This window comes from Dermacentor silvarum, chromosome 6, assembly GCF_013339745.2.
Source record: "Dermacentor silvarum isolate Dsil-2018 chromosome 6, BIME_Dsil_1.4, whole genome shotgun sequence".
NCBI lineage: Eukaryota > Metazoa > Arthropoda > Arachnida > Ixodida > Ixodidae > Dermacentor > Dermacentor silvarum.
The window spans coordinates 81,185,833-81,210,309 of NC_051159.1; the positions used below are offsets into that span (position 1 = coordinate 81,185,833).

At 49.4% G+C, this 24,477-nt stretch overlaps 1 protein-coding gene across 4 annotated transcripts in view; it reads left to right on the plus strand.

Annotated features, from left to right (window-relative positions):
* LOC119455667 (mediator of RNA polymerase II transcription subunit 1-like) overlaps positions 1 to 24,477 on the plus strand; it is a 227,269-nt gene that overhangs the window by 178,278 nt on the left and 24,514 nt on the right. For 2 of the 4 annotated variants that reach the window (XM_037717086.2, XM_037717087.2), the window contains 3 exons: positions 16,520 to 16,792; positions 21,664 to 21,844; positions 23,545 to 23,918. In XM_037717086.2, coding sequence (XP_037573014.1) covers positions 16,520 to 16,792; positions 21,664 to 21,844; positions 23,545 to 23,918 — 828 coding nt within the window. Of the gene's footprint in view, positions 1 to 14,056; positions 14,510 to 16,519; positions 16,793 to 21,663; positions 21,845 to 23,544; positions 23,919 to 24,477 lie in introns of those variants that run through there. The other 2 variants (XM_049668935.1, XM_049668936.1) reach the window with 2 other exon arrangements.

A 24,477-nucleotide genomic window follows, 5' to 3' on the forward strand; every position in this document is an offset into this window, starting at 1 on the left:
AACCCAGCGTCGTCCTCGTGGAGGGACGCAAAGCGGCGAGGCCGTGGGGGTGGGCTGGAGTGCCGCCGTATAGCTTTGTAGCCGCGGAGAAAAGGTCGGCAGAGCCATTTCTCGGTCAAGGCCGGCGTATCGATCTGCCTTGGTCGACTCGCCCCGGAGGATCGGCACGGCAGAGTTGGGGCGCGCGCCGGCACCACCAGCTCGCCGAACACTGCTGCAGCACTGCGCGGCGAGGGAGGGACGGCAACGCGCGCTCGGCCGCTGCGTCAGCGCGGGCGTCGAGGTCGCGCTGCGCAAGAAAAAAAGGCCTCCCTCGCGCGGTGATTGCGCGCGATAGTCGAGGAGGGGAGCCCCGCGTTATAAAGAGATCTGCGAGCGGATCAGTTACGTCATCGATGTAGCGCGTGGACGCGCGACGCACCCGATCGATTTGAACGAAGGACAGTGTTATTATTTCTTTGCTTGCTTGCTTATATGTCGTTTGGATTTGTTGATGCAGTGGCTGTACTGTTGTGGTGTCCTGTCGTAGGTTCGAGTCCGCGCCAGCGGCGGTACACGGTTAATGACGGAATGTGTAGCATGCGTACTTGTTTGAGTATACACTCTGCACAATTCGGGGGTACAAGAATCAATCGGGAGCCTTCCATTGTGGTATGTGTTGTATAGGGCGCATGTGGGGTCGTCAGCCAATCATCGCAATGCTACATGTAGCTGCGTTTTGACACAATTCTTCTCGCCCTACGTCGTTGACTTGCGCGGATGCGTGCGTCCATTATTGGGGGAACGGAACAAAGAGCTCGGGCCCCCGGAGTAGATTGGGAATGTTTAACTGTGACTGTTCTTTCTTTTTTTTTTTTTTCATTTTTACGGGCGGGGGCAATTTTTTGCGGGATCTGCGAACGGCGTGCCCTCTGATGAAGTAAGCGCCTGGTATTGCGTGGTGGCCGGTACACGAGAACGAAAGGAAGCGCACGCGCTAGTCCATGTCTCGATTTCAGGCGCTTGCTTCGTCAGAGGACGCAATAATGCACTTTGGCACGCGCTCGCAGATCCCGTAAACTCTTGTCCCCGCCTGTATACGTGTGGTGTCTTGCGTCTGTCGACATGTACGGGAAAGCTGTTGAGTAGGTTCTCTTCGACGGCGGTTCCTCTCACATTCGCTGTTTCAACCAGGATGGTATATATAGGCGACGAGCTAACTATAGTGACAACAGACAACATGGCTGCGTGGCTTAGCGCGGGGCAGAACGTTCCATGTGGCTGGCGCCTTGTAGTGACGTTGGCCGCCGTAGAAATGACATTTTCGATGCAGACGGCTTTCGCCGGTCACGTAACCGATGTTTGAGCATGACACGAGCGCCGTCGGGACTTCATTAAGGCGAAAGCCTTATATGTCTCCATCGTTCAGCTGACCTTGAGCGAAAACCGTTTCGTCGAAGTGAAATCGTACACGATGACGACTCGGTGTAGTAATTCACTTACTACACCGCCCCGGCATCGTGTCTTACCTATATGCAAACGCTCACGCAACTATTCTGAGCGTGTGCGGGTCACCGTCGTCACCGTGTTAAGGTAGAGTTTAGGTAGGTACACCCGTGTACTTAGATTTAGGTGCACGTTAAAGAACCCCAGGTGGTCCAAATTTCCGGAGTCCCCCACTACGGCGTGCCTCATAATCAGAACTGGTTTTGGCACGTAAAACCCCATAATTTAATTTAAGGTAGAGTTAATTCAGGCACTCGAACCCACGACCTTCGGGGGGAGTCGAACCCACCACCTTTGGCGTTAAAGCGAAGTAATTAAGGCACAATTAATTGAGTTACTTAAATCACTTGAACCCATGACCTTTGGTGGAAGTCAAACACGTGACCTTTGGTGTTAATTGGGGCGAGGTTAATTAAGGCACAGTTAATTAAGGTAGCTACAGCTAAAGCACTCGAACCCGCGACCTTTGGTCGGAAGAAACAATAAGAAGTAACCAGGCATTCGAATGATAATGTCAAGTAATTTAATGAATGTCTCTTGACCGCGCAGGTGGTCGAGAGACATGCGGTCAAGAGACACACCCTCGCCTTCACCCTCTTTGGCGTACGCTAAAGTGACGAAAATTTAGCCACGTGTCGTCCTTTTTCTCTATCAGTTGCGGCGTCACATGTTCTGGGTTGAGCGTCGACCGTTCATTTAATGCGCTGTACAGCAGCAGCACGGCGATGCATTTTCAAATTAACGCAGTCTTAATTTGGTTGGGGCTTGTATTGAACTGAAACGCGGGTCGAGCACGGGCCGCAGCGTGCATTTAGCGCGAATGTAGCGCATATTCGATCCCACGATGTTGTATGCGTATGACCTGCTACAATTTTTTGAGAACTGTTAGTATGTGCCTCTGCTACCTCTCATTTTCGATTACAATGCGCTTCATGAGATTGTGAGATATCGACTGCCTCAAAAATTTTTCGTGTAGCTGCAGTCTTTCCTATAAAAGTGAATCAGCAGGCTTCGCCATGGTGCGTGATTGCTATGTCAATGCACGCACACACGTATTGATCAGAGGGAAAGCCACGTGTGGTCACCGTTCAAATTAGCCGCTTCTCGTTCCTCTTCTCGAGCAATGCGGTTTTGGAGGACCTTGGCTGATTCCCGCCGTGATTCACGCCGGGGCCTCGTCTGACTCAGGCTAAGGCAACTGTATACGATAACGCGTCGCGTTCGGAATGTGCGTTTGTGTTTCGTCGGCGGAGCAGCGCGTACGTGCGTGTGTGATGCAAGGTAGAAGTTTGCCCCTTTCGGATATCGCGCGGCAGTGAGGGAGAAACCTTTGTCACCGCTTGTCTTCGACATCCGCCGTCGCCCTGGAAACGACTGACGGCAGGCAGGCTTCGTTCCAATGCCGTAAAAGTTACGCGTGTGCTCTGCTCCCTCTCCCAGCCCTCTGCTCTACGCGGACTCCTCGTAGGAATAAAAAGAAAACGGCAGGGAATAGATCGGAAATGGGGAGGAGGGGGCGACTAGATAGAGGCGTCGCGCATTTCTCGCGAGCGGGTTTCGACGCCGAGGCCAGCGAACTCCCATCGCAGAGCCCCCCGGGGGAAATACCGGGCGACCGCTCGCCTGCCCGGCCCGGTCCCATCCTCCTCACTGAAACGAGCTCGGCGAAAAATCGATGGGCGCCCTCATGGTCGTTCTACCGGACAGCAGCAGCCGCCGCCGTGCCAGAAGCCCAGTCGTTGCTTCGCCTCTTACATACTCGCTCCGTCTCCTTCCCTCAGTATATCCCGTCTTTTCTCTCTATAGCGTCCGTATATGTGCGTTTCCCTTACGTTTCTCTCGTTGAGAGTCCCATCGCTTTTGCTCCTCTCCTTTCGGGTTCGCTGTGGTGCGCCCCGGGTCTATCGGAACACGTGTTCCGCACCTGCGTACGGCATTCCGTGCGCGCGCTCTCGTAAAACTGCTAGCAGCTGTCTCTTTTTGACCCGGCGCGATGACTCGCTTTCATCGAATCTCCGCGTCGCCGATTCTGGCGCCCGCTGGACACCGCTTCGATGGACACTTCTCCGCGAACTTGTAACAGGGAAACCCCGTAATAACGAAGTCGCGTACAGAGTGGGTTACGCCTTATATCGAACCAGGTGCGTTCAGTTCGCGTTATCGATGTAAAGCGTATTGCTTATCGCGGAGCTTGTTCCGCCGCCATCGATGCCACGCCTACACTTTTGATCGTTCCGGCAGCGTTATAGCTGTAGCACGTGCGACTATACCAGGTGCGCTAGGCGAATGAACACAACATTGAAGATGGAGAGGACAGCGCTATTTCTACTAATTGTATTGCCGTGGAGGCTTTCGAACACTTACCCCTGTAGTGCAGCACTTTCGCAACGCTGCGGAAAGAACTGTTCAATTCCATGCGAATATTGTTTTCCAGAACAAAGTAAGGGACACCTGAAAAGAAAGCTGTCGCAGTAGCTTGACGAACGGCCAGGGTCCATTGCATGGCAGTGATTCTCACGAATACACAACATTTTCAGCAAGAAACAAAGGAAGAAAATGGATACAACTCTGCTAACCTCGCGCATGGACTGCCGATCGACGTCGCCGAAGCGCCGTTCTGACCCTCTGGTCCTGATATTTTAATGCGCGGTAAACACATAATCCATGCGGTGGAAATAAATCCAGGAAGTCACTCCACTGCGCCTTCCGTCGTATACACCGAGAGCATATATTTCTGGGCCGCAAGACCACGACCGCACCGCGCTTTCGTTCCTGACAAGCTTCCGGACGCAGCCCACGCCTTCGCTGCTGAACCATTGTAGACATCCTCTCCATGCCTCCTCGTTATCAGATGCTGTAACGACTCTAGTGCAGCAGCGAGTTGTATATAGGCTGGCTAGCAAATACGAATGCCAATGGTGTAGTCATGTTTATCGATTTCAACTGCATGTCTCAGAAGGTCATGCTAGAGCGGCTAGTTGGCGCACGATTGTCAAAAATAGCATCGCCGCAAAGAATACACATAGAGCAAACAAGGGCAAAACCATTCAGAAATTGAGCGAGAAGAAGAAAGAGGGAGGAAAAGTATTATAGCGTGGTCTTTTTTTAATTTACCAGCCTGTAAGTCGGTTGGGAACCTGTACGTGCCACTGGTGCAAAACGGGTCCGTTACCTGCCGCTTTTATAGCGGCGCCTATGCGACCACGTTACCTCAGGGATGTAACACATTTACGGCATTGTACAGCTCTGCAAACAAGCACGTCCTGCTGCGCGTCTGACCACAGGCCTTGCTGGACCGACTGTCAGTGTCTCGCTTACCGCGAGGAATCGTCGGGAGCGACGGAATGACACGTCTGCGAGGGCTGTGACCTCCCTCAAGTGTTGCTGGAAGCGCAGTACATGTTGCGACGCAAATGCGCGCTGCCGAAGCGGTGCTATCGGGCGGCATTGTCCAAGTTAACGAATTCATGCCCTGCTCTTGATATGCGCGCACTTTAGGTGCGCCTTAGCGTGGAGGCTCCCTATCCGTGTCCATGGTTACCTGCCGTCAAGCTGCTGTTTCCTTTGCGATGTTAAAGGCCAGTGCGCGCAAGATCGCTGTATACTGGTAAAGTGAACTTAGCCGCACCTACCTTTTCCTTACCCACTTCCCCATTGTTCCAATATGTTATTTACTCTATTCCTTCCAGACTCCTGATATTCATTTTGGGAGGGAAAGGTTGATGTCTAGAGATAAAATTTTGGCCATCGTTCCACTTTTCTGAAGTTCTCACCGGAACATCTGCGCCGGTACGGCATGGTGTTCAGAGTGTCTACTGTTGTTTGGGCCGTTTGGGTGCAGGAAAAGTTCTCGAAACTTGTTAGGCTGCGTCTGTGGTTTCTTTCGGGGTGCAGCGTATATGAGTCTCTTTACCGAGAAACAATACATACAACATGCACGCAGAGCGTGGAAACGCTTGCCTCGAGAGATGCGATGGCCAGCGGACATCGTGAATGCGTCTCCTAGGAACAAGGTATTCCTCCGCTCGCTATAGGGTATATGTGATCTGGCGCACTGCCGTCGGCGCAGCAGCTTGAGCGCCCAGTGCCTATGTGTGGACTGCACCGATAATAGCCAGCTCGTTCCCTTTTCGAAGCTGACGTGGCCGGCTGCCGCTGCCAATCGCTCGCTGCAGTCGGAATTAGGCGCGCCTGGAGTCTCTCCTCTCCGCATGCCTGCTCACGGCTTATCTTGCTCTCTTGGCGATAAACACGCACTGACGATAGCTTATCGGCGTACATTTTGTTTTTGCTTTTCATCCCGAATACTTATCGAACACAGCAGGACGGCGACAAAGTCTTGAAGCGGGATTTGCTTGGAGGACGAGATACTGGGCTGTTCTTTTTTTTTTTTTTTTTTCTTTCTTCCCCACTCTGTAACGTATACGGACGGCTCGATAAGACAGCGTGTTGTACCCTGCCTGCCGCGCAGTCTTCTCGAGTCGAGCGCTTAGCAAGTGAGATGCCGCCGGACGAGACATCCCAGCACGTCACGGCGTGCGAAGGTCGACCTCCCCAAAGCCTTTATCGTCCCGCGACCGAGCCAGCGTGGTGCACCGTCAAAGGTCGGGTCGGGCGCTCTCGTCGAGGTCGCGGAGAGCGCACTGCAATGCGTCGCGGTTACCATAGGATTTACTCCAAGCATTTTTTCGAGGGAACCTTGACATCGTGACCGTTCAGCTACCATGGGAATGACAGCCAGTACCATCAGTGTAAATTGAAATGCGAACACAACGCCTGTTTCGTGAAAATGCCTTAAAGTATAACGTGTAATCACTTTGCAGCCGGTCCCTATAAGCATATAGTTCTAAACGCTCGTTTATCTTGTTTTATTGGTCTAAATTTACTAGCAATAAGTTTTCCAAATGCGCGAAGGCAATACGCCTGTGCACGTGCATGATTATTGCGAATAGTTGAACGTATAACGCGATATTTTTGCCCGAATACGATCGATTTGCAAGGACACAAAGGTGTACGTTTCAAGTAGAGAAGACGAAGTGTAGGCGAATCCTTGTAAGTTTCATCCTGGCCGAACCGCCAATCATGCTTGCAACTCCTGTCGACGCTAGCGCTGCATCGCCTCCTAGTGAATTTTTAGGGAAACCTTGTAACGGTGATCACGTCGAGTTGTTGCGCGGGTGCTTAGCAGCATGCATGGCGTCTGTTGACGTAGTGCTGCGAAGGCTCGCTTACTGCTCGCGTCGCGGTAGCGACTGTTTTCTCCTTCCTTACTCGTTTTGGAGGCATTCGGCAGCGAAGCTTTCTTCGCTGCTTCTCCCCACTTTGCGACTGCCGCTGTTTGCCGATTATACAACGACACGGCCCTCTGGCCATGTGGCACTGAGCATGTGTTCTTGGCCATTCCCCAAGAAATGGTATGTGTCGTTGGATATACAAGCAGAACAAGAAGCAAGAGGTGAAGAAGTAGGTAACCGAAAATTGAAGTTGCCCAGAGAAAAATGGAAGAAATCGCCACAGAAGCAGTCGATCGAGAGCGAAGAAGGCAATTAATTCAAAATGGGACCGGAACATGCATTTAGCGAGGGGTGTTGAGCTTCATGGAAGTGAAAACATTTAAGTTAACATCGAAAAAACCTTCGCTTATAACAGATTCCCACATATTTGTGGGATCCCCGGATTTTATTATGTTAAGATCCATTCAATTCGCCCTGCGTTTCGGGAACAGTAGTTCACGCCAGTTCAGCGTTAGTTCCGTGTTCGCGAAGAACGAGCCATGTTTTCTTCTTCTGCACTGCATCGCTCGTAAATGCTGTAGGGAAGTCGTTCTGCACGAAGCCTACCCATGTGCGAAACGAATGGCGGCAAGCGGGTAGCGAAACGCAGCACCTTCTGAACTAGTTAAGAAAGTTTAGTCGAAACAAAAAATAATTGAAAGTGGTCTCGTTTCTTTGTGAGGCAAAATCAGCGTGGACTGGTTTTACCTCACAGAGGAACTGGGAAACCGCATGTCGGTGCTATCACACATGCTTAATGAAATTCCGTCCGAAGACAGTCGATAATAGAGAAATACAGCGAGTGAAGACTAGTGTAGCAGTTGCACATATACAGAAAGACGTCGAAACAATGGCACCAGCACACTAAAGAGAGAAGGGAGCTGCTTGTCTAGCGTTGTCTAGCAAGCTTTTTTATCGTTAGTACTTTATCTAATCGTTTCACGTGAACACTTTCGGCAGATGCCGGCCTGCCTAATGATAGTATTGTGCGACGCCGTGAAAGCTTCGTTTTTCATGCCACAGTATAGGCCACCAGCTTGAGTCCCGTATTCCGTGACGGTTTGTTTTCACTTATTAACCTTCTTTGTGTCTCTTCATTTGCTCTCGACAGACTGAGACTGCATTCTCGGTCCATCATCATTTTCGGAAATACTTCCACTGGAGCGGCCAGCACGTAGGCCCCCGTGTTCACAAACGGACCTCTCTATTCGAAGCTCTTCCTTGACTTCATGACGTAGATAAGGGAATTTTTATTTGAAACGGGACGGTGGCATGTGCTACCACACTGCAGCATGTGAAATACGTTTATATGCAAATTTAATGTTTTTATATCTGCTTCAATGATCACTCCTTGCTGTCTGCATAAGATCACAGTTACAACATCCTGCGGCCGTGTACCATGTGGTTCTTCTTTCCTTTTTATTTGTTTAGAAAGTTTAGCGCCACCAATATTCCAAAGAATTCTGGAGTTTTACGTGCCAGAACCACGATTTGATTATGAGGCACGCCGTAGTGAGGGACTCCGGAATAATGTCCCAGTAGATCTTTAACGTGCCCCCAATGCAAGGGACACGGGCGTCGTTTTTTCATTTCGCCCCCATCGAAATGCGGCCGTCGCGGTCGGGATTTGATCCCGCGACTTCGTGCTTAGCACCGCAACTAAAGCCGCTAAGCTACCGCGGCGGGTAATATTCCAAAGGACTCTGGCTAATGTTCGTTGCGCCAGTGTTTACCCACACACTACTGTCTTTTAAACCCTGTGCAGGGCTTCGTGGGGACTGACCACATTTTTTTTACGTATTTCTTGATGTATACTCTGACATTCTAGTAAGATATGCGTAAACATGTCTCTGTAGTATTCCTGCATGCTACGCGCAGGTCAACTTGGGTAAATCTGCTTTTTAAAATTTCGGGTTCCTAGCCTGCCTTAGCCTCAAAAAAAAAAAAAAAAAAGAACAAGAAACACAATGCTATTGCTTTCGAATTATCGTAGAACTCATCCTCCTTGATCTCTTATAATCTTCTCTTCTATAGTTTTCCATTGCCGTCTTATGTTCCATCTTTAGCGATTTCCGTCAGCTGAATAAACCACTCCTTTTCAATACCGATCCTCTGTAATTTGGCCTTCATTTTGTCCTTTTAAAAACAGGCCTTCACTCTTTTTTTTAATAAAATTAATGCACAGTCTTTAATGTATACTCAATCAGTTCAAACTCAATTAGTTGACTTTTAGTGTCCCTTTAAAGTGGAGTTACCACTTAATTCTAAGGGCGGCGCTGTAATCCACTTTCTTGAGTGGAGTTTCGAATAGAGGTATACGTTCCAAAATACGGTGGTTAGTCACCCAGCGCGCACTATAAATGATATATCCTCGAAAGTGATCGATTGCAAATGTGGCCTCCTGGTATTTGTGATAAGCAACAGCGTGGGTTTTAGCTTGCGCGCTTCGTCGCTTGGACAGCTCGGTCGTGGACGCAGTTTGGCTTTCGGAAAAGAGTGGGCGCCGAATTCGCGAAGCTCCTTCTTCGCTCGGACAGTTTCTTATTGTGCTGACAGCTTTCGGTAACATTTTAGCTGTGACGATTGACCCGCGTATGATTTTACGCTTAAGCGCTGCTTTGTGAATACTGCTTCCAGAAACTTTCGCTTTCGGGCGACGCGAACGATTTGCGACCGCCTGCCTTTGTTCTCTGAATGGTGAAGTCGGGGGACGCGTAAGTGCTTTCGAGACAGATTATTTGTCGTCCCTTCCTTGAGGTCGTCACGTCGGTTCAGGCGAATTGGCTCCTCGAACTTGCCAATATTTTTCCAAGCGAAAACTATGTTGTAGTGTTCACCATGGTGACTGGCTTGCGGACCCGACTTTGAGACTGCGAGGTGCACTCCCGCGACCGTCTTCGTATCTTGAGCTCAGGTGGAGTTTGTTTGCGATGGCTCCAACTATGTAACACGGTGTTCTCTACCATAATCCAGATCAAATCTGCGAAATGACACGGGTTTTGACATCGCACAGGGCTTCTCACCTCGGCTGACATAATTTGAGCATGACTTTGAAGGTCCTCGCTTTTGTCTCGTATCATCACTCTTCTTCTAGAACGCCGAAAATGCCAACGCTGCATTTGCAGACCTAGCATGTTCTGAGATTTATTGCCGTACTTTGTGCTTTATGCATGTTTCCTCGTCGGGGTCCTCTGCAAATATGAACAGCTCAAGGAGTGAGTCCTTGAGAGCCTGTGTGGTTGAGAAGCAGTGATACAGGTGGGGTTGCTTCGTGCCACTTAAGGTAGATTGGTAGGTTACACTTCTGGAACGCCAAACATATTCTAGTTCAGTATAGGTCCTTACCGCCAGCGGAAGCTTCATAAGCGCGAAAAGATGCGAAAATGAAAGACCACTGGCGACGCCACGGTGACATCCCCGTAGCGTCTGTCCGTGTTTTGGATTTTCACAGCGTCCGCTCGGGGCTAGTTAATCGTTAATCTACAGGCAACGACTGCCATTGCTTCGTAACCAAGCGAATACTCAACCTGGAAACATTTCTTGGACAAAAGGCTGCCCAAGTGCGCGATAGTTGCCATACAGTGCACGTCGGCACTGACGTCACGAATCACGTCACGAAAGGCGTGGCTGGAAGTTCAGAAAGGCGTGACGGGAAGGCGTGACGGGAAGGCGTGACGGGAAGTTCAGAAATGAAAAATCTGCCTTTATTTTCTGGCCACTAATTATCGACCTCCTTTCGCCTGAGTCGCGTACTTTTTTGTCTTTTCTAAGTATATCCATCACGGTGTAAGATATACAGGGTGTTTCATTTTAGCTGCACCAAATTTTTTTAAATTGCCTGTGGCAGATAGCACAATTATAATCCTTGATCTAAACTACTCGATGAGGCGGCCATTACTTCCACGAGAAATCAAAACGCCTAATTGAGTAATTAGCACAATTACGCTAGTTAACTTTTTAATTAATGATTTTACGGCACATCTTTCAATCTACGAATTATAGCCGCTGAGTTCACAAGGCGTATCCGCTTGGAACGAATTCTCAGGACTGAACCAGTTTCGAGATATTAATTTTTAACGTGTCCGACGAAATGTATGGGCGTTCCAGTTAACTTTTTGAGGAAAACGCTGTTTTATGCATTGATGCACAAAGTTAACTGGAACGCCCATGCATTTCGTCGGACACTTTGAAAATTATTATCTCGAAACTGGTTAGGTCCTGAGAATTCGTTCCAAGTAGATACGCCTTGCGAACTCAGCGGCTATAATTCGTAGATTGAAATATGTGCCGTAAAATCATAAATTAAAAAGTTAATTAGCGTATTTATGCTAATTACTCAATTAGGCGTTTTGATTTCTCGTGGAAGTAATGGCCGCCTCATCGCGTAGTTTAGATCAAGGATTATAATTGTGCTATCTGCCACAGGCTATTTTTAAAGATTTGGTGCAGCTAAAATGAAACACCCTGTATACTCTTTAGGTGGGGACACTTCTCGGCTTGCTTGCTAGATGCGATCGACCAGATAAAGTAGCAAGGGCGCGCGTCTATCGGGGCGGTGACGGCAGCGGATACCTATCGGCGGAACGACGCAACTTCGGTTAGAACGCAGGCAAGAGCGGGCGCCGACAAGGAATGCGTGCATGCCCTCTCCCGGGTGACCTACTTTGGTGCGTCACTCAATCGTTTCGGATTTCCCGCGAACCGCCGGTTGCTATAACAACGGGAGATTAAACCAATAAAAAGCTTTCTGCGTTGAAGTTGCGTCGTACTGCCGATAGGTATCCGCTGCCGTCACCGGGCCGATCGGCGCGCGCCTTTGCTACTTTTTATCTGGTCGATCGAGTCTGGCGAGTGTCCTCACCTAAAGAGTATATATCTTACACCGTGGTAGCCATTTAGTCTCCGCAACCGTATTTCTCTATCGAAGTAGCGGTGACCGTACCCCGTGCAGATGCGTGACGTTGTGCCACACGGTGAGCTAGGTCCGCTTTTGTCGCACCTCCGCGTTCCTCAAAAGCTAGCTAATGATTATGGCCCCTGATGTCGTACACCGGTGAACTGCGTCCGTAAGTCGGCGACTTTCCGTTGAGGACTTATGTTCGCAGTTTCCAGCGCATGCTTCTACTGGCGGGCACGGTGCCTCCGCGTCGACTCGGCAGAAACGGTTGGGAGAAGAGCGCCCGCCACGCGCACGTTTCTCGCACTGCTGCTTTCTTTTTCTGTCCGCGCAGCTGCGTCGTTGTTAGCTGGAGTCGTTCCTGCAATTGTTTTGGTTTCTCCAGGCATGTAAGTACACGCCGGCAGAAGGGCCGTTGGTCTGTTCCTTTCCGCTTTGTGCTTTCTGTGTTGTTCCGGGCGAATCGTGTGGCGTACGTCGCGCGGAAACCGGAAGCTTGTGCTTATGCGTGCCCCGAGCAGTTGTCGTTAGGACCGTTCCGATTCCGTGCGCCCGTGGACGAGGGGGCGCGCAGGAGCCCGAGCGGCTCGGCGAGGTCTGGGCTGTCTGAGCGAAGATGTGAGGGCAGGCGGTCTGATCAGGCTTGTCCGAGCTGCTATTGGGGATTAAAAAAATTACCATGAAAATGCCGTGAAAGAACACTTGCTGAAAAAAGAAAGAAAAGGAGTTGCGAGGTGGTTGAAAGACCGGATTGTAATTCTTTTTTTAACTGCAACGTTTAGCAGTGTAGTCTACACATAAGAGCCGGCTGACCCAACACATAGAAGAAGCCAACACTATGTCGTCCAAATCACACACACACACACACGCACGCACGCCATTGAGCCATACATACCGCAAGCTGACACTTAGTGTAGACAGGCTAAGTGAATTGGATTGCCGTTCCCAGAAACATTCCACAGGGCAATGCAGCTGGGACATACGGTATGTATTTGCGTAAGAGCCGTGCTTTCTTTTTTTCGCAATCTTTAGGAGGGGCGACCTTAGCGGTCTAATGTTTTCTGGCGATGTGTAATATTCGTGATCTGTTTGTGCTAAAAGAGCGAACGCTGTTGTGCTTGCGTGACCAGATGCAAGCACGCCACACAGCTTGTGCCCGTTTACAGTCCTCGCTACTGTCGCTATCACCGCTGCTCAGATTCGGTTCGGTAGTGCACTCATGGATGCAGTCGTCGTCGGTGCCCTTCATGGCGTTAGATATGACTGTGACGTCACAGCTTTTCACAACGATGTCCGACGACCGCGCATGCCACGCGCTCAGAATCCGAGAGCCCCATGCGCACAAGCTGTCGCGACGCGTTCTTAAGTCTTCAAAGGCTTTATTTAATTTTTTTTTTCGAGTTTCGGGCTGCCAAGTTGGGGGTGCGGCTACATGAGGGCGGCCCTTAATCGAGTATATACGGTATTCCTTCTGCGCACGATGCTGCTGCTCACTACAGGTTAATGCCGAGGTTGTACCAGTATTATGTTCCAGAGATGCGTTGTAGGGTTTTGTCCACGCACTCTAAAGACGCACATCGGTAGAGCAGTTTCAGAACTAGCGGTCGCGAAGTGCTGGCGTACGCTAGAGTGCTTGGCGTCGTCAAAACTAGCGTGCGCAGGACGGATAGCTTTCGCCAAATTTGGGTCAACTTCTAAAGCAACTCCCAGTGCCTAGTATAGCGCACCTGCGCACTTGCAGGTGCGCAGTCCGATTAAGACGAGGCCTCCGTTTCAATCAGTGTGGGGCCGCCATATTGCGTGCCACGCTGCGCGCGGATTTCTGTCAAGAGGGTTCACAGCACGAGTTGGAAGAAGCCGTGGAGGTCGCTCAAATGCCCTAGCGGTCAGGCCCTGGGCACGCGCCGCGGCGTGCCCCGGGCTTTCATAGAGGTGGGCGGGAGGGGGGGGGGGGGGGGGCGAGCGCGGTGCTTATCGCGGCAGCGCGTGGCCGGACTCGGCGGAGGGGAGCGCGGAATGCGGGCCGCCGCCGTGATGGAGCGGCCCCACCGGTCGGCTGGCCGACGGCGGCGGCGCGGGCCGTTGACCTCCGGCGCTGCTGCAGCGCCCCGCGCGCCGTGTCTCCGCTGCGCCCGGATATTCCGCTCGGCTGGGCAGCCAGCGTCTCGCTCCGAGCAGCAGCCTCTCCCCCTCCCGCACTGTTCTCCTTTCCTTTTGCCCACTTCCAGTTCCGTGCACCTCTGTGCGACCCAAGACGCGGAGGCACCAGCTGCCGCTGCTGTTACTCCGGCGGCATTGCGCGCTTTCACAATGTGCCTAGCCTCCTCTGCTGGCGTGCCAAATTAAGTACATGAACTCTGGGATGCAGGCGATGAAACGCCTGCTGTGTGCACGGTGTCGAAACCGTGCGCACAGTCGGACCCCGGGGGTTTGCGCGCCGCTTTCGCGACTGGCTCGACGATGACGGCGCAGCGTATCGCTGTGGTGCACAGAAATAGTGGCATGGAGCCCGTGCACCGCTGCCGGGCGGGCGGGCTGGCAGGCCTGGCGTTCCGCCGCCGTCGACATGTTTCTTGAGCTGCGGACTGAAAGTGGCTGAGGTGCTGTGGGTATTGCGAGCCGAGTTGCTGATTGGGCGGCGGCGGCGGCTTACCATCGTTTCTGTGACCGAGGGATTAACGCAACAGACACGTAACTACGGCAAATGCAGCTTGCCTCCAGGCCGCACGTGATCCACGCCCTATCGCATCCTGCATATCCGTGTCTCTTACGGTCGGCAACCTAACAGCAGGTGTACAGGGGACTTCCGGAAATTGCTGGACGTGTCCCAGTTTGTTATGTGCACAAAGCATTGGTAAAAACCCAATACATGTTTTGTTAAAGCGTGGTTGCACGGCATGTGAAGCCCGCATCTGTAAGTGCTTATTGATGGACACTTCATTGCTTGAACACATATACAAGATTTCGTGCTTTTAACCATCTAGAAGTGCAGTTCAAGGAAGCACAGCTGCACTGTTAAACCCCAATTTCACAATGTCCATCTGGGCTCTTGACTATTTAAAATAGCTCATTATCTCAAAGGAGCACCGACTGTACTCTTCAAGGGAACTGTGTAGTTTAAATTGGTAGGCTCTCCAAGCTTGGCTTCGTTATATTAAGGAAGTCCTTACAAGGGGACAACCCGTGCATGCCCTCCCTTATGTGAGTTTATCACAATTTACAGAGAGGACTATGCTTAAGTTTTTCACTGACTAGCTGACTTTGTACTTTGTATTCTTCGCCTGAGCTACCACGATGCAAATTTGTATGATAAGCTTGAGTGAAATGAGATTCCTAAGCATGCCATTCACTTATGTCAGCTAAGAAATTCAAGTGCTATGCCTTTATTTACTACGGGCAGCACTGAACAGAAACAGGGCTTAACCCTCTCAGGCACTGTGTACATAATTGTGTACACCAAGATAGTGCATCAACAGCAAGAGTATTGATGAAAGTAATCATAATTAAATTGTGTTGCATACTTCTTGAAATACTTCTGATTGGAATAGTGCTGCAAGCTTGAATAACATGTCCAAAATGTTTTAGCGAAACAATTTGGAAGGTAGATGGTTAGGTGTGTTTTCTCGGTGTAAGTATGTCATTGTATGTAGCTGGTTAACTCCTTTCACTGCTTTTCACAATGTTTTGCGCCAGGCATTATTCTTAAGTGGCTGGATAGGTGCTTTTAAAGCCGCCTAGACATGAAATAGTTGATGTTCTCATATTCGATGTTCCTGTAGCGAGTTTTCGCATGCAGTCCACATTCTGTCTACTTGATAAAACTCACTAAAGAATGGAAACTTCTTAATCTGTTCTGCAACTCTAAACTTTTTATGATTCTGAAGAAGCGAAAATTGCGGTGAAAAAATGTTTTCAGTCAAAAGAAATAATCAGTGCCTGAAACGGTTAATTGCAGTTCCTCGCAATTTCGAAATGAAAATATAATGCCTCACTGGGCACATCCAAAAGAAATCTAGTGTCATTGCATTTTTAAAGGTAACTCTCCTAGCCATTTCAAATTTGTGTTCGGTTGACCTTTTCCCTGCACATCAAATGCATGCATTGTACAGCCATGTTCTTCATCGCTATAAATGCTGCAACACCCAGCATGAAACATCACAAGAGGGATGAGCATTTTTTAGTGTGACATGATTATTTCAACCTGGTTTATCGTCACTCTTGAGTGGTGTGACATGAATGCGTTCACACCTGCAAATTTCTTTGGCTAATCCAGTTGGTGGAAGCAAATGTTGACTGATCAGTATGCACATAAATTGCTGCCACTAGCAGTGATTGTTGCAGAATAATGGCCTCTGAATGCTTAGGTCCTGAAAAAAAAAAAAGAAGGGCTTTGATCAAGTGATCAAAGTTGCAGGTGTTGTTGGTTCTTGCTTTAGATATAGGAAACATGTTAAGGTTGAGCACGCCACTTGGGATGCATTTAGCAAAACCAGGATGAGATTTTTTTTTTAAATTCTCAGGTAACTTCTTTGGGCTTTTATGTTCCTTGCAGAAATTTGCAACATTTTACAGAAAAATTTCAGCAATCTCACACATGGGACCTGACAAAACGCTATTGCATGATCTTGACTGTCATCTAGAAGAATATGGCTCTTCTTTCGTCGCTTTCACATGACTTTTCCACCACTGCTTGCCTGTTGAATATTGGCAGCGGTGAAGAACACTGAAACAGCTCAATATCATCTTACCCAACACCAAACAAAAGCGTTCTTATCATCAGTTTCTGCACTAAGCATGTAGCGCCCAGTGCAAAATGTGCATAGATGGCATGTGGCAATATTGTTTGTTCTTTATCCATTTGCAGGCGGGCCCTTCTTCTGCCGAAGCCCTGGTGGTGCGGGATGATGGCGAGGAGGAGGGTTGCTGCCGGGGGGAGGAGGACTGGTGTGGCGGAGCGGGCGGAGCCGGGGTGCGCAGGCCCATGAATGCCTTCTTCCTGTTCTGCAAGCGGCACCGCAGCGTGGTGCGTGAGCGCTACCCGCACCTCGAGAACCGCGCCATCACCAAAATCCTGGGCGAGTGGTGGGCCAGCCTTGAGCCCCACGAGAAGCACACCTACACGGAGCTTGCCAAGCAGGTCAGCTCAAAGGCTGTTGTGTTCACTGGGGATGCCTTTCACGCACATTATTTTTCAGACTGACTCCAAAGTGGCAAGAAACCATAGAGAAAAAACAGGGCACGTTTGCAGACTTACAAAAAGCCTTACTGAACAATGTGTATGTCTTGCATGTCGCACTACACTGTAATGGCATTTAATACTCATTATTACATTGGCGCGCTAGCCACAGTTAAGGTTGGTTCTTAGTTGACCACTCTCGGTTTTAAGTTGAGTCCACACACTTGAGAAACCTAACTGTGGTTATTCCAGTAACTGTATTTGCTAACTGCATAAATTCCCAGTTACTCAAAAATCCTAACTGAAGCTACTCCAGTGTGTACACAGTAAATCTCTCTTGCTTTTGCAGCAGTGGTATGTTGAGGGTGGCTGAGCTGGTAGGCTGAAGAGTTGGCATGCCGACAGCACTGTCCTGGGCAATGAACAGACACCAGTCGCATCCAGCGGGAGACTGCCTGCGCCTGCCCGGGAACTTGCTTTTAACAGCTTTTAACCTGCTTTTAAGGTCGAGATTGAGCCGTGCCGTGCGTTGATCAGCGCCAGCCACAGGTGGTCAGAGAGTAGCGAAAGAAGAGGTGCAGAGAGAGAGACAGACAGAGCGAGAGAAATAAATAAAACAAAACGAACTTTCTTGCTGAGGTGGGATTCGAGCCCAGGTACCCACAGTCCGAAGGTGAGCGTCATAAGCACTGTGCTATACACCCACGCTCGTAGAACATGCATTTATGGGAACCATATGGTTGCATTGTACCAACGATTGTAACACAACTTGCTATGGGCGAGAAAAAGAGAAAGTTACAGACAGGAAAGAGAAAGAGAGAGACAGATAGAAAGAAGGAGAGAGAAGGAAAGAAAGAGAGAGAGGAAAACAAAAACAATATAAACTTTCTTGGCGAGGCGGGTGGGACTTGAACCCGGGTACTCACGGTCCGAAGGCGAACATCATACCCACTACGCTATACACCCACGCTTGCAGAGCTCTGCTGCTCCATCAGATTTCACAAGTGTGGAACTGGAACTGGCTTAATGTTTATTACAACCAACCATGATAGGCACCCTGGCACCATCTATGTTAAGCGCGGCACACTACATCCCCCCCCCCCTTCCGATTCCCCTTACAAGTCCAGCCTCCTTTGCACAGGTCAGGGCTCGAGCTTTACTCATCGGCTCCCCGGTGCGAAATCGGATCGTGCCGCGATGGGTTCAGTTAGTCAGTTTTTGCACACAAATAGTTCGGCTGTAACAAGAAATTTGCCTTGAGGGCTCCTGCACAGTTGGTGGGGTAGCACTGGAGGATGGCACAACTCGCGTTGAGAGGCCTGCCTCTGATTGGGATGCCGAAGGGCTTACTGGCTTCCAGTGGCCTCTACTGGGCTGGAGCTGCTAGCATCTGACCTGGAGGATGTCGGGACGAGATGAATGCGGTTCCGCTGCACCACATCCTTGGGGGCCTCTATGACATGAACACAGACGTTGTGCAGAGCTCAAGATGACTGCCGGGCTCTTGATGGCACTGACCCAAACCTGTTCACCAGGCAGAAGTGGACGGAGCTTATAGGCAGCAGCATGCCTTATGTTGAAGTCTTTCGTCTGTCTTTGCTTGTTAGCAAGGTCTCTGTGGTTGACTTGATCCGAAGATGGGCATCTTGGCTTCAACAGGTTACTTGTCTTGGGGAGGCGTGCTTGTAGGCATCTGCCCATCAGCAGCTGAGTAGGGCTTGCTCCACTGATGTTCGGCGTGTCTCAATAGGCCAGCAGGGACCTTTACGTATCTTCTGGCTTGACGAGAAGGTCTTTGTCAGTTTGGACAATTCGTTCCACCTCGTCATTTGAATGGGGGAATCGAGGACTACTAGTGACATGACAGAAACCATAGGACTGTGCGAAGTCCCCGAATTCCTCGTCTACAAACTGAGGTCCATTGTCTGCGCACAGTAGCTTGGGTATGCCATGGCGCGCAGTAACGCTCTTGATGGCAGTGATAACTGTTACTGCTGATGTTGAACCAAGGCTGATAACTTCAGGGATTCTGAACATGTAGTCGATCAGAAGAATGTAGCCCTTGCCGTTCAAGTAGAAGAGGTCGGTCCCAACCTCTTCCCAAGGAAGAGTTAGAGTGACTGAGGCCATCATGTGTTCCGAGTGTTGGACACGTGTCTAGGCACACTTGGTGTAGCTGGAGACAATGTTCTGGATTTGGGTGTTGATGGCGGGCCACAACACTGACTCTTGTGCCCATGTTTTGCAATGTTGATCCCTTGATGACCCCCATGGAGCAGTTTCAACATGTAGAGCTGGAGAGAGGTGGGAACATTGATGCGGGTGTCCTTCAGGAGCAAATCGTCACAAACGCCAAGGTCTCCCCTATGTTGCTAATACTCTTTCAGGTGAATTGGCATCCACGACTGTCTAGGCCAGCCCTTGGTGCTGTATTCCATGAGAAGGTCACACTCGCCATCGGTTGTTTGAGCCAGGCGCATACTGTCGAGCTGCGTGGCGATGAGGCCTGGCAGGGAGTGGAGGAGCTCTTGCATATAGGAGTTCCACCAGGTCAGCCTGTAGTGATATAGGAGCATCTACAGGTGCCCGAGAGAGTGTGTGTGCTATAGCCAAGAGATTGCTTTGTAGAGTACCTTGAACTGGTAGCTCATACACTTCAGATGGAAGTGCTGGATTCGTGGTGGCAAAAGGTGGATCCCCGTGTTAAGGGCAAGATATAGTCCGGCATAACGCGTGCGCGCGGCCACGCGTGGCGTGGTTAAGCAACGCTGGTGAAAAGTGCACTATCTACAGTCTGGCATCACGGTGTAGCCGGCGTGCCCAGCTGCGTCGGGCGCGCTCAGTGCCGCGCCGCCGCTGCGGAGATAGAACATGTTTTATTTCACGCGGCTGCCGCTAGACCAGAATGCACTGCGCGCTGTAGGGGCAGCGGGCAGAAGGCAAAATGGCGGCTTGCGGCGCTCGTAGTGAAAGCGCGGCTGTGGCTTTCTCAACGTCCCTGGACGATGACAGCGCAAGTGCTCCAACATGGTCCACTTCCGCTTTTGACATAGCCGACGCACTAGCACTAGGAGTGCGATCTTCTGGCTGTCGGGACAAGTTAACGCTATGCCGTGAAGGCAGTCAAACAGCACACGGAGCGATAGCTGTGTATAAGGTATTTTTTTTGTGTGTGTTTGCGCATGTAAAATATCACGATGTGCTTTCCTTTCGAACTTATGTTTATATTTTATGCATGACTGGCCCCTAGGCAACTATGTATGTTGGTTGTCTGAAATAAAGTGTCTTCTCTTGCTAAAAAAAAATAGCGCGCACAACATGGACGGCGCGGGCACATGCTGTCAGAAAGCGAGAATGCGCATGTGCCATGGAAATAGCTGTTTGCGGGGCCGTGAAGTTGCACTCCCACGCACAGAGATGGCGCTAGCCTCGCGCGGTGTGCGCGCCGAACTGTAGAGGAGGCACATTTCTTCCACAGGTTGGCGTAGTGTATCTGACTTCGCCTGCCGCGGCCTGCTGCGCTGAAAACACTGGACTATATCTTGGCCTTTACTCAAGAGAGCAACGAGAGGCTGATGGTCGGTCGCCAGGGTGAACTCCAGACTGCGTGCATACTGGTCGAACCTTTGCACAGCCCAGCTGGCCGCCAACGCTTTATTTTTGGTTTGGCTATACCTTGTTTCTGCCGGCGTGAGCGATCTTGGAAGTGAAGGCATCTGCTCGACGTTCTCCCGATGGTTGCCCTTGTAGAAGCACAGCTCCCACACCAAAGGAGCCTGCATCTGCAGAAACAGTCATCTAGTACAGGTTGTTGTACCTTGCAACACACCGCTCATAGCAGAGTAGTTCTTTCAGTTTTGCAAAAGCAGACTGCTGGATGGGGCCCTAAGTCCATTCGGAGTTTTTCATCAGCAGGGCTCAACTGAGAGCAGTGATGTCGGAGACATTTGGCAAGAAACAGCACACCTGATTCACCAGTCCAAGTAGATGACGAACACTAGAGACGTCTTTTAGAGGTGGCATACGCTTGATGGCTGCTACTTTGTCTTGGTCTGGTGAAATGCCCTGAGCACTCAGCGATGAGTCCTAGAAACTGGCTGAAGGAACATTTGTCACAGTTGAGCGTGATGCCTGCCTTGAAGAGTCGATCAAGGACCTGTTGGAAGCACTGGTCATGCTCTTCGTCAATCTTGCCGAAGACTAAGATGTCGTCAATCATGTTCAACACACCGGCTTGGCTTTTGAGTATTCGGGACATTTGTTTCTGGAAGTACTCGGGTGCCGATGCATTGCCGAATGGCAAGCGCAGGAAGCAGTAGCGACCAAACGGGGTTATTAATGTTGTGTACAATTGAGAATCCGAAGACAGCATGGCTTGATGAAAGCTGAATGTAGCATCGAGCTTTGAAGAAAACTTGGCATCTCCAAGCAAGCCTAGGCATTGTTCCACAGTTGACAACATGTGACGTTCGCGAAGAACGGCTTTGTTAAGCAGAGATCAACGCAGATCCTGTAATCACCTGGACCTTTTTGAGACAGCTACCAGTCCAGCACGCCACTCAGTCGGAGTGTCAACACGACGGATCACCCCATCGGCTTCCATCTTGTCCAGTTTCCTCTTTCCCAAGTCCAGTTTACAGTTCTCTAAATGATGTTCAGCGTAACCATTGTTAGACAGCCGCTGTTACTATTGCCACTTTCTCCCTGCCTTTCCTCCACCTAGTCTGACTCTTTCACTCTTTCATATGGGCACAGTTTCCCAAACCATGTGTTCTTGCTTAGCCAAAGTCCAGCTTGTGTTAATTCAATACTTTGTGTTGCTCTGCCTGCAGTACAAGGAGGCTTTTATGAAGGCCAATCCGGACTTCAAATGGTGCAAGATGCCCACCTTGCCCACGCGGTCTCCAGTGACGCGCACTAAGGGGGCCACCACTAAGGGAGACACGCTGCGCTGGAGCCCCGAGCAGACAAACTGCCCCCGGTCGGACATGCCACGGGTGCCCACCCTCACAAGTGCGTGCCACTTCTCCTTTTCCTCATTATTATTCTTTTTATTTAATTGGAAATAAGAAAGGGAACCTAATCATCCTAGACTAGCTATGGCTACTCCCTTTTGATTGTGGATGCAGGGAATGTGGCAAGTTGAAATTTTAAATAAAAAGAAAGAAACAAACAAAGTACAAGAAGCTGCATATTACACATAATATGTACTGGATAAGTTACATAAGCCGGCTTGATGATATCTTCAGAGAAAGTGCTGATGCTTATCCACAGAATGTAATATAAATGCGAATGCTTACAGCCTGACTGGCCATACAAGGAAACCTGTTCTCTCTGGATCTGTCCCATTTCATGATTTAGGGACGCTAAGAGGAAGCGTGAAATCAATTTAGACTGATAAAGCATCCTTTTGAGGCTCTCTTCAAAATAATTTTGCTGAAAAAGCTTTTACCATTCACAGAGGAAATTGAATTCCTAACTTCCCTCCCTGAATATTGAGTCCAAAGCACAATACTGTTGACTTCACCGTGGTGTCATGGATTTCATGGCATTTTTATACATCTATTAGGCCATTCTTGTGCATTCCAAGCTCCCATAGTTGTCAGGTTGATTCTTTGCTTTCATTAGATTACAATCTAATTTTGTGTTGAAACATTGTAAACTAGCCATAAGTGGATGCTGTCAAATTTAATGACTTTGTGATTAGCTGGCAACACAATTTCAATACAGCATTTTCAGTGCATCATAGTGACATTGGCAATAGCATTTAAAACTACTCCAGAAATAAGATCACTAGTGTAGTTGAAGACTATGGATGCTGCAAGAATAGTTGGTGAACCATATTCACACTTAATCGCTTTTCAGAGATGCATTCACCTCTGTGATGTACTGTGCATCAAACAGCTTTGGAGTGGTATGCATTGCATAATGTCAATGCAGTTGAGAACTTTGCGACATGATTATGAGGGTGCATGCGATTGCATTGCCACATTCACTTTCTGCTGGCTTTAGCTAATGGATGTACACTGCAAGATATGTCCCCCAAAACAACGGATTGAGAATAAGGCCTAGTGATTGTCACCCAAAACATGCCAATACTGGAGCTCAACTTAATGTTCGTGTATGGCACTGCCACACTTCAATGTAGTGATGCGCCAGCTCATCTGGCTGGTTATTGCCTATGGGTTTAATATGCTGAGGAAGATTAATACGAATAATCATTCATTTCGTGAAACCACGCAGGCATCGCTAATGAATGCAGTTTGGGCGACGTTATATTATTGGTGGATTGATTTTGGTGGTCATTTGTCTCTACACTCACGAACACGAAACTTGGACTTACTGTGTAAATAAATGAAATTAAATTATGACGATAACGATTTTTTTTACAGTTGGTACAAAGCAAGTCAGGCAGATTGCTTCAGTGCATTGCATAGCAGTAATTAAAGCATATACTCACACAGGTAACCTATTTTACCTAGTGCAGTCAGGAGACCCACACAGAAGTTTGCACGCAGAAATACCGTGGATATGGTTTCTATTTTTGGGTATAACATATTATGAAGTACTGTGTGTATTCCTTTGCTAACAGGCACCGTTTCCTGCTTGGTACAAAGCTAATTCCTTGTCTGTGTAGGTGTAGGGGAGACATTGAAGCATAAAAAAAAAATGTTTTGCCTAAATTTTTTATGCTGAATGTTGCATCGTTACAGAGGACCCACTGAGCATCTCGAGGCAGAACAATAATAGCCCAGTGCTGCAGCAGCAGGGCTCAAACTCTCTGGACGAGCCACCGGCAACAAAGCCAATGACTGAGTCTGGTGGCAATGCGGCCGAGCAGTCTGGTGCTCCCAACCCGGCACCCCCGAACAACCCGCCGGTCAGCTGCAAGCCTCCCAAGAAGCGCTACTTGGAGAACCTCGAGAACGGCACATATGGCGGGGGCAATGCAAGCCGGCTCAAGTCGGAGTCGTCGTCATCGCCGTCGCCGACCCCCTCGCCGGTGCCCTGTGTGCCAGTGCAGAGGGCGGCCTCCACGGATCAGCAGACTAACAATGCATGTTCAGCCCTGCTTGAACTTGCTGAGGTGGGTGACGCTGGCTCAAGCACGAAGGAGCATCCTATGTTTCTTGAATATGCACAGTCGGCCAAAAATTTATGGTACACTGGTTTCATGGGTAACTGCTCTGTTAACCCCTCAACGGCTCATTTTTTTCCATTGAAACTACCAGTGGCAAATGTTTTGTCATAATAACGTGGTTAGAACGCATAAATATGTGAAATATTGTGGGAAGTCTAATTCAATAAAAGGGATCATAACTAAATGCCCATTGCCATCTACAATATGAGGAGGGCTTGTCATAAGCCAAAAAGTGGTGGTCACTCATGACCAGTCGAGGTCGTCAAGATCCCTTAAGGGGTTAAGGCATGTTGCTTTTAATTTAGTGGATCACTGGGTAGGCCGCAAGAACTTCTATGCACTAATAATTCAAGGCTATGTGCCCAGGCTCTGCAATTATTCATCTTTTTCACAAGACTGGTGTCCTGTGAACTTTTGTTTAATCTGTACGTTTGTGTTCCACGCAAAGAGAGGGGGTCTGAACAGACATTCTTACTTTTGTGTACTTTCCAATACATTGAACTCT